General features: G+C 41.2%; 1 protein-coding gene across 17 annotated transcripts in view; it reads left to right on the forward strand.

Annotated features, from left to right (window-relative positions):
* The window catches only part of LOC147024955 (growth arrest-specific protein 7-like), a 239,031-nt gene that overhangs the window by 168,820 nt on the left and 55,547 nt on the right, over nt 1-14,664 (forward strand). For 13 of the 17 annotated variants that reach the window (XM_085885420.1, XM_085885422.1, XM_085885421.1 and 10 more), the window contains 4 exons: nt 7,037-7,081; nt 8,781-8,870; nt 9,402-9,517; nt 13,724-13,882. In XM_085885420.1, coding sequence (XP_085741546.1) covers nt 7,037-7,081; nt 8,781-8,870; nt 9,402-9,517; nt 13,724-13,882 — 410 coding nt within the window. The remainder of the gene's footprint in view (nt 1-7,036; nt 7,082-8,780; nt 8,871-9,401; nt 9,518-13,723; nt 13,883-14,664) is intronic. The other 4 variants (XM_085885417.1, XM_085885418.1, XM_085885419.1 and 1 more) reach the window with 1 other exon arrangement.

Consider the following 14,664-nt stretch of genomic DNA (forward strand, 5'->3'; position numbering starts at 1 on the left):
TCATCTCTGAAAATTTCAGAAATATTTGGTGAGCAGCTTGGGCTGCAGGCGAGTGGACAGACACACAAACAAACAAACACACACACACACACACACACACACACACACACACACACACACACACACACACACACACACACACACACACACACACACACACACACACAAAAAAAAAAACACAAACAAACAAACGGAGGCAATCATCATACCTGTCATTTTTTTTTTGTTTGTTTTGGCCACGTTACAAACAAAAAGACGTCATGCAGAGCACGATACTTACAAAATCCCAAAAACAAATTTAACTTCAAAAATAATTGGTGGTTGAATTGAATGACCAAATATGCAACTCATCTTCAAATTTCAAGTGAATCGGATGAAAATTGCCAATTTTAGAAATTCGGCCTATGTTGACCTCAAAAAGAATTGGCTCGTTGAATTCAGTGACCTGAAATATCAATCCGCTTCAAATTTCAAGTCACCAGATGAAAATTAAGGATTTCGAAAGACCACCTTTGTTGATCTTTTGTTACATGTTGACCTCAAAAATAATTGGCTTGTTGAATTCATTGACATGAAATATGAATCCTCTTCCAATTCCAAGTCAATCGGATGAAAATTGAGTAATTTAGAAACCTCACCAAAGTTGTTGACCTTTGGCCTATGTTGACCTTTTGACCTCAAAAACAATAGGCTTCTCCCTTATGACAAACTATTATCTGGTGAAGTTTAGTGAAGATCGGTTTAAAATTGTGACCTGCATGCGACAAACAGACAAACAGACAGAACAAGAAAAGGACGTCTTGCAGAGCACGATACTTGCAAAATCCATCAAACAAATTTGACCTCAAAATTAATTGGTGATTGAGTTAAATGACCAGATATGCAACTCGTCTTCAAATTTCAAGTGAATCGGATTAAAATTGACAATTTTAGAAATTCGGCTTATGTTGACCTTTTGGCCGATGTGGACCTACAAAATAATTTGCTGGTTGAATTCGGTGACCTGAAATATATATTCTCTTCAAATTTCAAGTCAATCGGATTAAAATTGAGGATTTTAGAAATCCACCATGTGAAGTTTTGTGAAGATCAGTTTAAAATTGTGACCTGTTGGCGACAGACAGACAGGTATGCAGGTAACAGACAGACAGACAGACAGACAGAATAACAAAATCGACTGACCAATACACTTGAAAAATCTTCGATTTTACAAGTAACAGACAGAAAGGGGTGAAATAACAATATCCTTCACCTTTGGTGGCGGATGTAATAACTGCCTGGGGACCGCTAAATGTTGTAGGCCTTTTCCTTGGGGGAGTGCCGGCTTTAGAAAACTGCAACAATATGTTTCATTTTCTTGTGACCTGGAAACAGTAGTGTTGATTCATTCCCAACTCTTGCCACACACGATTCAAATCGTGATTGTAGTTTCCTTTACCGCTAGCAACATTTTGAAAGTGTCCACAATGCAACCACAAGGTTGCAGAAAGCCTTCTAAAGCTATATGCGTCCAGTGGCACTGAACAGTTTCTTGCTGGAACACAAGGGCTCTTCAGAAAGTTATACAAAGGAGATACTCGCAATAGTCCAAGACACGTTTTTTTTTTCTTCTGTGTTATTTGAAATACAGTGCAAGTTTATATGATTAGTAAGGAAGTATGGAAATGTATTTTTGCGTGTCCTCCACTGTTGCGAGCATCTTGTTTGTGGAACTTTCTGTATGCCCCACGTATATGTGGCAGGCGAAATTAAAACTGATAACCAATTGATTTTATCAACTGAAAGCTGATAAGAGTTTGCTTATCGTCTCATAGGAAAAGAGGTTTATGGCTGGGAGAAAAGGAGGAGGGAAATATATATTTGTACTGATGAAGGGCTCACGTTTGAAACATCTACTAAACCCTGCTTTCCACAGTAGTAAAGGCTCAAAACAACTTTTAGTTGATATAATTCATCGTTGTCTCGTCTGCCAATACAGACTGACATTAGCCTTCACAGACACTAGTATTCTGTTCTATCTTTAACCGACAAAGAGCTGATACAGTATACCATTATAATTTTATGGCTGCTGGTTGCATCATCGCTGGGTGCATGGCTGTGCTGCTGATATAGTGTCCTTTGTTTCCAATAAGCTGGTACTCATTTTGCGGACCTCGGAAGGATGACGGGCTGAATCATCCCACCTGGTGTTATTTAATATCACAACAGGGGCTCAAACTCAAGACCCTGAGATCTTTAGCAAGCCACTTTTAACCATTAAGCCAACACCAGGCTTACCAGTGTACCAGTATGATGAGATGTGCAATACTCTTTACAGACCGTCGGTGCTGCCATAGCAGTTTATTGGCCGTGGTTAATTATGCTGTCTGTTTAACCACTGCTTTCCCAGGGGTAGTCAGGGAAGGAATTTGGAATTTATCCAGGATGCCCAATGATGCTCATTGCTGACATATTCTTCAAGAAGGACACAGTGGAATCTTTAACATAGACTAGCTAATGCTTGCAGAGAGGACATTTAAGTTCCATTCAAGGGATGGCTCACACATTGATGCATCAATCCTGCCTATGAAACACTAGGATGGCATTGTATACCTGCATCGACATTCAAACCCAGGCAGTACAGTTCAGTGGTGAATGTGCATGCCTCTCGGCTATCCAACCAACCCAGATATACCAATGTATTATACTAGCAGAAGCTTGTGGTAAAAAAAAATACCATGATATAAAAAATCGAAAAAAAGTAACCCTTTTATTCTTGCACTGGTTGAAAGAGCTCAAAATGGGAGGTTATGTACATGAGCCGGCAGACTTGAGGACGAGTCTGATATGGATGAGGGGGTAGTGTTGCGGTTGTAGAAAATGGATCCCCCGAGGAAGTTGCATTCAACACGTCGGGGACCCTGAGTTAGTTATTAGTATGTGTGCTTCAACAGATCCCTGTCCTTCATACAGGGGATTAGGGGAAAATGTGTTGTATGGATTTTGCTAGGCTTTTCCCCTTCATGTAATTCCCCAACTTTCATATAACTCTCCAACTTTTCTGATTTCCAATCTGTCCTTCAATCCATCCTTCAATCCATCCATTCATCCACAACCCATCACCCTTTCGCTTCCAAGCCGCTATTCTCCGTGCCTCCCCAACACCCTTCACTCCCCCAAACCTCATACGGGCTACAAACAAACCTTTCTAATTCGAAACACATTCAATCCTCAAGTTTTTATGAATTCCTTCCTTCTTTCCCTGCAGTATTCCTTTAAAACGCAACACAGACATTTCTCACAAAGTCGATCACAGCACGAAGGTGGACAGCATCGTGGCAGCATATCCATGGAAGATTCTTCCAGAAGGGTGTCCACTCTTCAGTTGCAAAGGACCCCTCTGGAAGGCACTTGAGGAATCGACAGGCTGTGAACCAATGAGAAAAGATCACAAGTGGGTGAGGGGGGCCTCCGGCATCTTCGCCACGTCCCACGCCAACCAAGTGAGCGATCGAGCTGAGCCGCTGTGTGAGGAGAAAGCAAGCATGAACAATAAGAGCCGTTTGGGTGCATCTGCCTGTGCTGTTGCCTTCACGAACCTGCCCTATTGCTTGTACGAGCTGTGATCTGAACAAGCTGTCATCTGCCTGCGCTGTTACCTGCATGAGCTGTCACTTGCATGAGCTATCAACTGAATGGGAGAGCTAACACAAGGGGTCCAAGGAGAGGTGGCAGTAGGCGATCCTTGAACCCGGCAGCTCTAACCACTTAAGCACCACATTTTTGACACCACACCGACACACTCTATATCTCCTATCCTTCCCTATCCTTTCCAAGCCTTCAATTGGGACCGACACAGGCCTGCCTGTCTGTGTACGGTTAGTCAGAAGTCTAAATCACGCTCCGTTCTTCCCCTATCTTATTGTTCTTTCTAAATGCTTTACCGGATTAGTGATGGCGCTCTTGTCTGATGTTTTGTAGACTAGTAAGATTGTGTAAGGAGCTTATGTTCTAAGGGCTAATTACTTTCCTTTTGTGTCTTTGATTGTTATATAAATACATGCCTGTGATCATTGCCTTGCTGTAAATCCACACCTAGTTTGGTAAACGTTTCAAACCTGCCCAGTTGTCCTCCCTTTTATTGGTTCGGCATAGTGTGTATGTATTAAATAGTCGCGACATTGTACACCAATAGTTTGTTCTGAGATAGCCAACGCCCCACCCACGGTTTCGCTCGGCCGTACTTAATAAGTAAATAAGCATGGTTCCCTGGTTGAGGTCATAAGGTCACCAACAGGTAACAGAACATTGAGCATGAGGACCGTGTTAGACATAATGGCACCAACTGGCATCCGCGGTGAATCATCAGGCCACAGAGTTATATATGGCTTGCGGATTCAGGGTCGGAGATCGAGAGACCCCCTCGTGCACCCCAGCGCACTCGCTCTGAAATCCATAACAATGTCTCATAACAGGAAAGAAAAAACATTTTGAGAGCAATTAAGGCAGTAGCCTGTTGCTTATACACCACCTGGGTTAATTTCGTTTTTGTCTGGTTGAAAAAAATTATCGTTTTCCTGTAGGTTTGGATTCATTTGAAGCAACTTTTACTCAATAGTTTTTTTTCTCTCTGAGGAGCATTTCCATGCTTCATGGTGGACAGACAAACAGCACTAACCTGTTATATTGTTGCGGAACCGGGTGTTCAGGGAGGCCAGGGCACGGAGTCGGGGCGCAGCGGCGCGAACATTGCGGCTTGCCCGCCATCGCGTCACCAGGACGCGGTTAAGACCTCCCCGGTCTCGTGGACCTGGCCGATCCTCCAGGATCCACGTACATTTGGTCGACGGGCCTGTCTGCCTCCTTGCCTGTGAGGGTGGCTTTCTTCCTTTGCTTTTTGCGTAACTCCTTGTGGTGGCGCCGTCTTTCAAGTAGAACTGTATAAGTGTTGCCGTGTGTACGCGTATCGTCGGTTTTAACTGCTTTTCTTACATTTGCTTTTTGTGCATTTTTGTATGGCTGTATATACGTGCTTGTCTGTGTGTGTGTGAATAAAATGCTTGCTTGTTGAACTGTTCCCGCTCTGCTTCGTCTCCTTTCTTTTTATTGACTCTCCATCCTGCATTGCGTAAGAGATTGGTAGTGGGTGTAAGTTCCCGGTAACTAATCTGAACCGCCGAGGTCGATGATTACTCCGCTCGGTTATCTCTGCAGTATGGAACGAACCGCTTAAGCGGTTCGTGTCCGTAGTCGACCTGCGGCGAGGTACGATCGCCCGATTAACCATCCGCGTAGGTACTTATGTAGGTAGGTCGAGTTTGGTGAACAAACCTATCCTACGCGGGTGGCCAATTGGCACGGTTGTGGTGAGGTCGAAAGACCCACCCGTGACTAGCTCTCGGCGTTGTTCTGAGAGGGTCACGACTGAATTGACCGTCCGGTAGGTGACGTGCCGCGATTCGAGTTACGTGGCCAATCGCACGCCAGCGGGCGCGAATTCGCAACAATACGTTTGCATGTGCTACATGTTTGGGACTGCTTTTGACGTTTGTTGGGGCCTCTCGTTTCGGCTTTGGGCGTGTGAAGGGTGGGGCGGGGCTTCATTGAAACTTCCCTCAGAATGGTGTGGCAATTTCCACAAGTGACGTCATGCACCCGCCCCCATCGGCTGCGGACTAATGGGAGGGAGAGAAGGCTTGTGGGAGGAGGGAAAGAAAGCTGATGTGAAGAAGTAACAGAAAGGGCTGAAGAGAAGGACTCGTGACAAGCTTGTGCGAGCAGGGACGAAGAGCACTCCTGAGCAGACAGCTCAGTAAGCAGAAAGGGAAGAAGAAAAAGACAGGAAGCAGAAGAGAGGGCAGATGCAGAAGGCTGAGGGAAGCAGAAAGGAGAAGCGAAGGAGACAAGCTCACCTGAGTAGGAGACTGACAGACTGAGAAGGCTCGTGAGGGAAGGAACAAAAACGTGTGAGGGAAAAGAAAGGAAAGTTTCACGAGCAGTTGGTGTCGAGCTTCTGTGGAAAAAGAACACTTCTTCCATGAGAATCATCCTGCCCTCTTGATCCTGTCAGCCACGAAGGACGAGGAGAGTGAACGGCAGCACCTCATCAATGGGGGTCTGAGGAGGAAGTATCTGAGGCAGAGGAGGGTGAGTGGCACATCTCGCTCTCATATCTGGGACGTCAGAGAGGGCTTGCCAACTGGGTCCGGGAACTTCAGGGACGCGGCTGCGTGTCCCCATCACTTCACATCACCACTGCCCATCTTTCCCATCCAATTTTCCTCCGCATTCTCCTGTATATTTGTGTGAGATGAGGGAGAGAAGGAAAGACTGCTTTCCTTTTCTCCATGTACATTACTTTTATTATATTTTGAAGTCCTTGTTTTGTTCTTTACCTCTGAATGAATGATTGCCAAGTCTTTTGTTTAAGTAAGATTGAAGAATAATTCGTGTTATGATTAAATCTGCTCTTATGTGCCTTTTTGCTCTCCTGATAAATACTTGCTTTTAAGTGATTGTTTGCCTGTGTGTTTGTAATAAATAATTGTTTGTCGCTATTTCCAATCTGTCTCGGTTGTGTGTTCCTTTATTGTTCTGTTGCAGTTCTTTTAGCTTTGTCAGCCAGCACACACTGACTGTAATGCTCGGCAGTAATCCGAGTGTGTGCTGAGGGCACTGACCCCGATTAGCCGGCCGTCCACAGGTAAGGTATCACGTGAAGTAGTGTAACCGTACCCGGATTGGCCATGCCAATCGGTGTTCGTGGTTACTTAGCAACCTGCTGGTGCATGGAGTTATTTGTGTCCAGAGGTCTCAAGACCGGACATCTGGGAGTGACCGAAGTGCTTCCCCTCATGGCAAGCCGCGAATCCTGGATCCGCAACAATATGTTTATTAATTTACCAGTGTACCAGTATATAATATATTTATTAGTTTACTAGTGTACCAATATACTATGTTTCACAAATATGGTGAGTACACCCAAGACAATTAACAAACATTTAGATTGTGCACTTATTGATATCATGTTTTTCTCCTCAATCCCCATTTATCATAGATCAACACACCAAGTAAGAGACCAGCAGGAAGTCAGACTGCTACGGTGAGAATGATACTAGGAGAAGGTGGATTGATGAAAAGGAATGTTTGTGTTCAAGAGAGCAAGAAAGTGATTGGAGGGGAGTGGGAGGGGGGGCAGTGTGGATATTTATTAATAAAACGTACATTAAACATAAATTATGTATGGATTCACCTGGCATAGTCTGGATGTTTTTATTTTATTTTAAGAAAACATAAATAAAATTTAAATTGAGTACAAATGCAAGTGGGGCAGTGTGAATTATTTTTTTATATGACATGCATGAAACATAAATTAAGTATGGATTCACCTTGGGTAGTGTGGATGTTTTTTTTTTTTTTGCAATAAAACATACATTAAGCATAATTAAGTATGGATTCACCTGGGTTCATGTGAATGTTTTTTTTTTTTTTAAATAATACATCCATTAAACATAAATGAAGTACGGATGTACCTGGTGTAGTGTGAATGTTTAAAAAAAAATACATACATTAAACAAATTAAGTATGTGTGCACATGGGGCAGTGTGAATGTTTATTTTTAATATGACATGCATGAAACATAAATTAAGTATGGATTCACCTTGGTTGGTGTGGATGTTTTTTTTTTGCAATAAGACGTACATTAAGCATAATTAAGTATGGATCACCTGGGTTCATGTGAATGTTTTTAAAAAAAATAAAACATAATTAAACATAAATTCAGTCTGAATGCACCTGGGGTTGTGTGGATGTTTTTTAAAAATAATACATCCATTAAACATAAATTAAGTGTGGATTCACCTGGGGTAGTGTGGATGTTTTTTTTAAACAATACATCCATAAAACATAAATCAAGTATGAATGCACCTGGGGTCATGTGGATATATATTTTAATTAAACATAAATTTAGTATGGATTCACTTGGGGTCGTGTGAATGTTGTTTTTAAAAAAAATAAAACATAAATTAACTGTGAATGCACTTGGAGTTGTGTGGATGTTAAAAAAAATACATTAAACATAAATTAAGTATGGATGCACCTGGGGTCATGTGGATATATATTTATAATAAAACATGCATTAAACAAATTAAGTATGGATTCACCTGGGGTCATGTGGATATATATTTATAATAAAACATACATTAAACAAATTAAGTATGGATTCACCTGGGGTCGTGTGGATGTTGTTTTTAAAAATACATCCATTAAACATAAATCAAGTATGAATGCACCTGGGGTCGTGTGGATATATATTTTTAAGAAAACATACATTAAACATAAATTAAGTATGGATTCACCTGGTGTAGTGTGGGTGTTTTTTAGTTTTTTTTTAGCAAAACATGCATGAAACAAATTAAGTATGAATGCACCTCGGGCAGTGTGGATATTTGTGAATGATTTCATCAAATATTACACATACACCTTGATTTGAATCGTGCTTAAAGTTTAGTGAGATGAATGCTCTGCCCAGGGATTTGATGAAAGCCCTGATATGAATTTTATTATATTTACTTTATAGCATTATTTTTTGGCTAAATCTCTAGGTTATGTATTTTTTTGTAATTGCTGTAAAGTTAATTATTGCCAAACCTTCATACATTTTTTTATCAACTCTGCTTTTTGAGGCTTTTTCCTCATGATTTTGAGGCTTTTGAACCTGGGATTTCTGAGTAACTCAATGGTCACTCAGTACTCTTCATGACTGTACAACTTAACCTTAATGGTGATCATTGCTCCTTTAGGTAAATGGCATCACATTCCCTCACCCAGAGTCACATGTAGAGCAAGTGATGCTGAAGCCTGGAGAATGGAGCTATTGTGACTATTTCTGGGTGAGTCATTGCAACATTTTTCCACTCCAGCTTCTTGTCTTGAGCCTTTGTACCTGAAGATCCTACAAGGAGACCACAGCACCGAAGAAGGCTTCAGTAATAAAACTTGACTAAGATCGATGTTCACACATTTATAATCGTTTAATTTTCCATTTAATTCAACTTGATGATCTGCTAGTTAACGAGAACTTAGACCAAATTATCAAATCAATCAAATCTTTAGGATTCCTCTCCATGATATATGTACAAGCTCCTCTTCGAGCCTTAGATCACTGTCTAAATAAAATGTTTCCATTTTTTAATATCAATCTTCTTTATCATTCTTCCCTGTTGATGTCTTGTGTTTCATCATTCTTGTGATGGAATGGTGCTTTTTTTATTTAATTTTTTTTTTAACTCTTAAATCTACCTCTTGCAGCCTGGCCATTTCCATCCTCACTCTTCATTCCCCTACCATCTCGTAAGTTATTTCTCTGTTCTCACTTAACTCTTCTTTTGTTTAAATGTTCCTTGTGCTTTTAAATGTTCTAGGCTGACCAGCGGGATAGCCAAGGTGCTGTGCTGCATACGGGATTTGAGGTTCTGCTGAGCAAGCAACTCCGAGGCCGACAGATGGCGAAGGAAATGGCAGAGTTTGTGAGAGAGAGGTTTGGTACAGCCACTATATCTTCATTATAATGCTCGCATTGCCTGATATCTTCAAGATTTTTGTCAATCATAACAAGCCATTTCCATCTTGAATGCATGCATGATTAAGTCATCATTATTGTTCCTTCTTTCAAGACTTTATACCAAAAACCTCTCTCAATAGTGCATGGGCACAAAGATATCCCACAGCAGATTTTTATTCGTACGAGTACACAATCAGTTATCATCACCACTTCCAGAGTGTCGGGTCTGCTGAGGCAGTTCCGGGACATTTAAGGTCCGTGACTGAGACCAACCCTGCACAGGTTGTCAATCCATTGCCAAGTCCGAGTGATTGTAAGTTAGAGCAGGAATGTGTCATTTGGCCAGGATACCAGCACACGATCACCCACTCTTCTTCTAAAGGCACTATTGGATCTTTAAAGTCCACTAATTAATGCTATCAATTAGGACACCGAGCTAAACATTCCTCTGAAAGATGGCGCGCTCATTGATATCCTGTCTGTGGAGGATGAGGATGATGGTTTATCGTCTGTTCAGGAATCATACCCAGATGAAATGGATGAAAAGTGAGTTGGCCACCTCATATTGAATTTCCAATAGAGTGACATGATCTGAGTTTTCAACACAAAAAGCCATAAATTGTAATTCAAGATGAATTGGCCTTCAAATAACAATCCAGATTGTTCTACACTGTGCTGTAAATCGTTACACCATCGTGGTTTTGTGCAACAATTTTCATTTATACTTTCACGTGGAGAAAAAGTGAGCTCATACATACACAAGTGAAGTTTAAAAGTTACTTACAAAGAAAATAATCCAACTAGGGTACATGAGTAATGTGTTTGATCGAGAGCCCTGCTTTCTTTGTGAATAAAATTGTCCTTTTCTTTGACATTTTTCTTGAAGTTCCTGTTGGTATGGCCTAATATCGACCGTTTCACATGATGTGAAGCAATCCAACAGGCAGTGGCTCCCGAAAACGTGGGAGAATTGCAGTCATTTATTGGCCTCGCAAATTTCCTTCATCATTTTGTTCCGGATTTCACCAAAATCATGTCACCTTTGTGCAAACGTCAAAGAAAAAGAGGCGAAATGGAAATGGGGCAAGCCCAAAGGTGATTCATTCAAAAAAAAAATTAAGGCTGTTTTGTGCTCTCGCCGTGTGCTACGTCATTACAACCCAAATGCTGGTTTGGTTCGATCTTGATACAGATGCGTCCTCCATGCATGGGGGCAGTTTTATTTCAACTCATTCAAGAGGGTGTGTCTTAGCTGGTGGCCTATGCATCGAGAACTCTGAGTAATGCCAAAAAAAATTACTTCCAGATTGAGAAGGAGTCTTTGAGAATCATGTTTGGTGTGACAATACCTTCTTGGGAGACATTTCACATTAATGACAGATCATAAACCTCTGGTAACTCTGTTTAACGAGCACAAACCACTGTCACAGTTGGTGTCAGCAAGGATCAAGAGGTGGTTTTCCTGTTGGCAGCTTATGACTACACCATACAATTCATCAAGGACAAGAAAAATGTTTATGTGGAATATCTTTCACGAAAACCCTTGCAGGATCATCCTACATACCGTGAACAAGTGACTGTTGAAGTACTCTTGGTGAAAAATGATGAGATCATGAAAGCTGATGTCGTCGCAGCTGAAACAAAGAAGGATCCAATTCTCAGCAAGGTACTTCATTTCACAAAACATGGGTTGAATGAGAATCCCAAAGATGGGATTCGTCCTCATCACAACAAAAGACTGGAACTCTGTAGAAAACAGAGAATCCCCCCATACTGTGGGATTCTCACGTAGTTATTTCCACATCCCAAAGGCAGATTCTACTCACCGATTTACATGCTTAAAAATGAAACAAATGGCCAGGAGATACCTGTGGAGGCCAAACATCGACAGACATTTAAAATACTGTAAAATCATGTGTCATGTGTCAGGAGAATGTGAAAGCTCCACCTGGGAGCCAGCCAGTGTCATGGTCTTGGCCTGATAGTCCTTGGAAACAGCTTCATTTAGACCTTGCCGGGCCTTTCCGGGACAAAATGCCAGGACATAATGTTTTTTGTACTTGTTGATGCTTATTCAAAGTACCTGCAAATAATCCCTTTGATGAACGTTACTGCCACAAACATTATTAAAAGCCTTCGTCATGTTTTCAATGTTTTTGGCCTGCCGGAACACCTCGTGACCGGCAATGGCAGCCAATTCACAAAAGTCGGAAATACCGGAGAGGCTTTACAAACCAAGCTGGACAGATTCTTATTGACATACAAAGCCACACCTACTTCGTTTGGGAAATCGCCTTCAGAACTGTTAATGAACAGACAACCGAGAATAAGGCTCAGCATGCTCAGAGCTACCCAAACTAAACAAGTGAAAATGTTCCAAGATAACCTTGAACTTGCTCCAAAGTTCCATCAAGGTCAACTTGTTTGCCCGACACTTTGGAAAAGGTCCACACTGGGTTCCTGGGTTGGTCATTTGGGTCATTAGTCCGAGGAACTATGACGTGCAAGTGAGTGGTATTGTGTATTAGAGACATGAAGAGCAACTACATCCACGGTTTGTGATCACTCCTTCATATTTACAACCTGATGGTGCGACGGGCCCACCGGACCATTCACCGCCAGCACTTCTTGGATCCCATTCTCCAACTCGTTCTATTGGAAGTGGGCGACAAGCAATACCTATTCAAGTTTCACCACCTGTTGGATGAACTGTTCCTTTTGATCAGCTTGTTGATGACCCGGTGCTTTCCCCACCAGCTGATAAATCACTGCCCGCTTGCCTGCATGTTGATGAGCACATGTTTTCTCCACCACCTGAACAAACACCTTATCCGGTTGATGGGGTGAGGATATTTCCAGTGCGAGAAAGGAAGATAATTTGAAGATTAATTGAACAGTGCTAAACCTGTGCATTTGCCAACAAACGGTTAAACGATAAAGTGTCTCTATGGACTCCGAAAATGTATAACATCATATAACTGAGTTGTTCTTATGCTAGCTAGCAAAATGATAAACTTCTCAGTCATGATTTTGAAGGATTGCATGATATATTAGATGGAAGGGAAAGGTATTTTAGTTGTTATGAGGTTTTATTGTTTGGTTTTTGATGAATGAGTCCTGAGAACCCAAATTATTAAACAAATTGATTGCTTAAGTTTTAAAAAGGGGGCAGTTGCTGCATCTGATGTATGCTTTAGCATAGTGTGATCCATTGGTATCCAGGTTGATGACGTGATTATGTGGGTGGGGGCAGTGTTGTCATGCACATGCGCTAAAAGAGCTGGCCTGATGGAGAATAAACTTGTTTACTTCACGTAGTAGTGGTGATTCCTGTGTCTACGGACATAACAGTGATACATCACACTTCAACTAAACCGTAAGGTTTTCACGACCAGCATGTACCAACGAAGGGCCGGGGAAGTCAGATAATTTGCTGGGAACGGGCTTCAAATAAGTCCATGCAAAAATAATTTTGATTGTGCTACATGATTCACAGTAGGGCTGGAAGCACCATCAGAAGACAGTTTTTCACTTGGCTTAAATCGGGATGAGTTGAGTCACATTGCATCTTGACGTTGACCTGCATCTGCCAATAAAGACGGTTGAGTTGAGTTGAGTTGTGTCTTGTGAAGGCTCTGCCCCTCTCCTCACCATGACGGGGCAGAGCATGAGCAAATTTGAGGCAAATGCACATGTGCAGTCCAGGTTCCACTCCTCATGAAGATGGCATGGAAGATCACTCGATTTTTTTTTTTTTTTTTTTTTTGCTCCAGTATTATAGATACATAAGTTTACTGTCCAAGGATCACATACCCTTATATTGTCAGATGTACAATGTAAGTAAAATGGCCAGTCCATCCCACAATCACCACATGGGCCAACAATTTCTGGGTGAGTAGACAGTGCATATTTAAACCGCTGTTATACATACAAGCATTTTGTTGATTCACAAAAAACAAAGTGATTCCTTTGTTACTAACCCTAACATACATTGTACTTGACATAGTGAGTGAATGTCTGCCTATTAAGTACATGGTTATTGCCTGTGTCATGGTTGTGCTGATTACTTAAATATTTTGAATTAAACAATTCTGAAATTTTAATTTCGTCAATTGAAGTTGAACTTTCTATATTCTCCCATACATTGGTTAAACCGCCTGTTTAAAATATTTTGAACTGTAGCTTTCCCATAGGAGTTCTCTTCAGTTTGAAAATCTTGGAGCATCTAGAGGTGTCGGTGGTAATGATGCCCGATGCACACGACAGGATACGGATTGAAGAGGAATATGCCAAGGCCCTTTCCAAGCTGTCCATCAACACTCTTGCAAGCCAAGAAGAAGGGTGAGCAACATGCCTACCTCAATCTTGTCATGAACCTTTTCATATCACTATCCTCACCGAAATAATGAACTGCTGAACAACATCAATTATTATCGAAAGGATGGCTGTCTGTTTTGGTTTCGACATTTTCCCCATTTTATTATATTGTCACATTTTAAAGGAGCCAAGAACATTACATGAGATTTCATTATCTTGATAAAGGAGATAGATTTGTTACCAAATATGATTTTTTTTGCAGTGTTCTGTTTCTGAATGGAATGGAAAACAGAAACTGGCAGAGATACACAGGAACGGGGCAAAGGATTTTGAAGGGAAATACAGGGGCTTAGACACAAATATTTTGGGTGGGAAAATGAGGGCTGTGAAACAAAAATCAACACTATTTCATAAATTACAGTATTTACTTCACACTTATCCGAACATGCACTATAAAATAACTATAATAAACAAAATCTTAGTAAACCCCTAAGCCATATCCGGAACAAAAAAAATCAAATATACAGTGGCCAGCAAAAGTATTCACCCCCCCCCAAGTTTTTACATTTTGATGCCATCTGAGCTTATTTCATGATGCTTTCAAATCAAACTTGATATGTTGTCTTCACAAACTACTCCAAAGTGATAAAGCCAAAGAAAAATGCAGATAAACTGTGAATATGTAAGATTTATCAAAGAAAATCAGATGATCCTCATTTGGATCCATGAAGTATTCAATCCCTTTACCTAATTAACCCTAAATCACTTCAGTAGCAAATTATTTGTTTGAAAGGTTACAATACAAG

This window comes from Eptatretus burgeri, chromosome 6, assembly GCF_056783735.1.
Source record: "Eptatretus burgeri isolate ZD-2024b chromosome 6, Ebu_testis_v1, whole genome shotgun sequence".
NCBI lineage: Eukaryota > Metazoa > Chordata > Myxini > Myxiniformes > Myxinidae > Eptatretus > Eptatretus burgeri.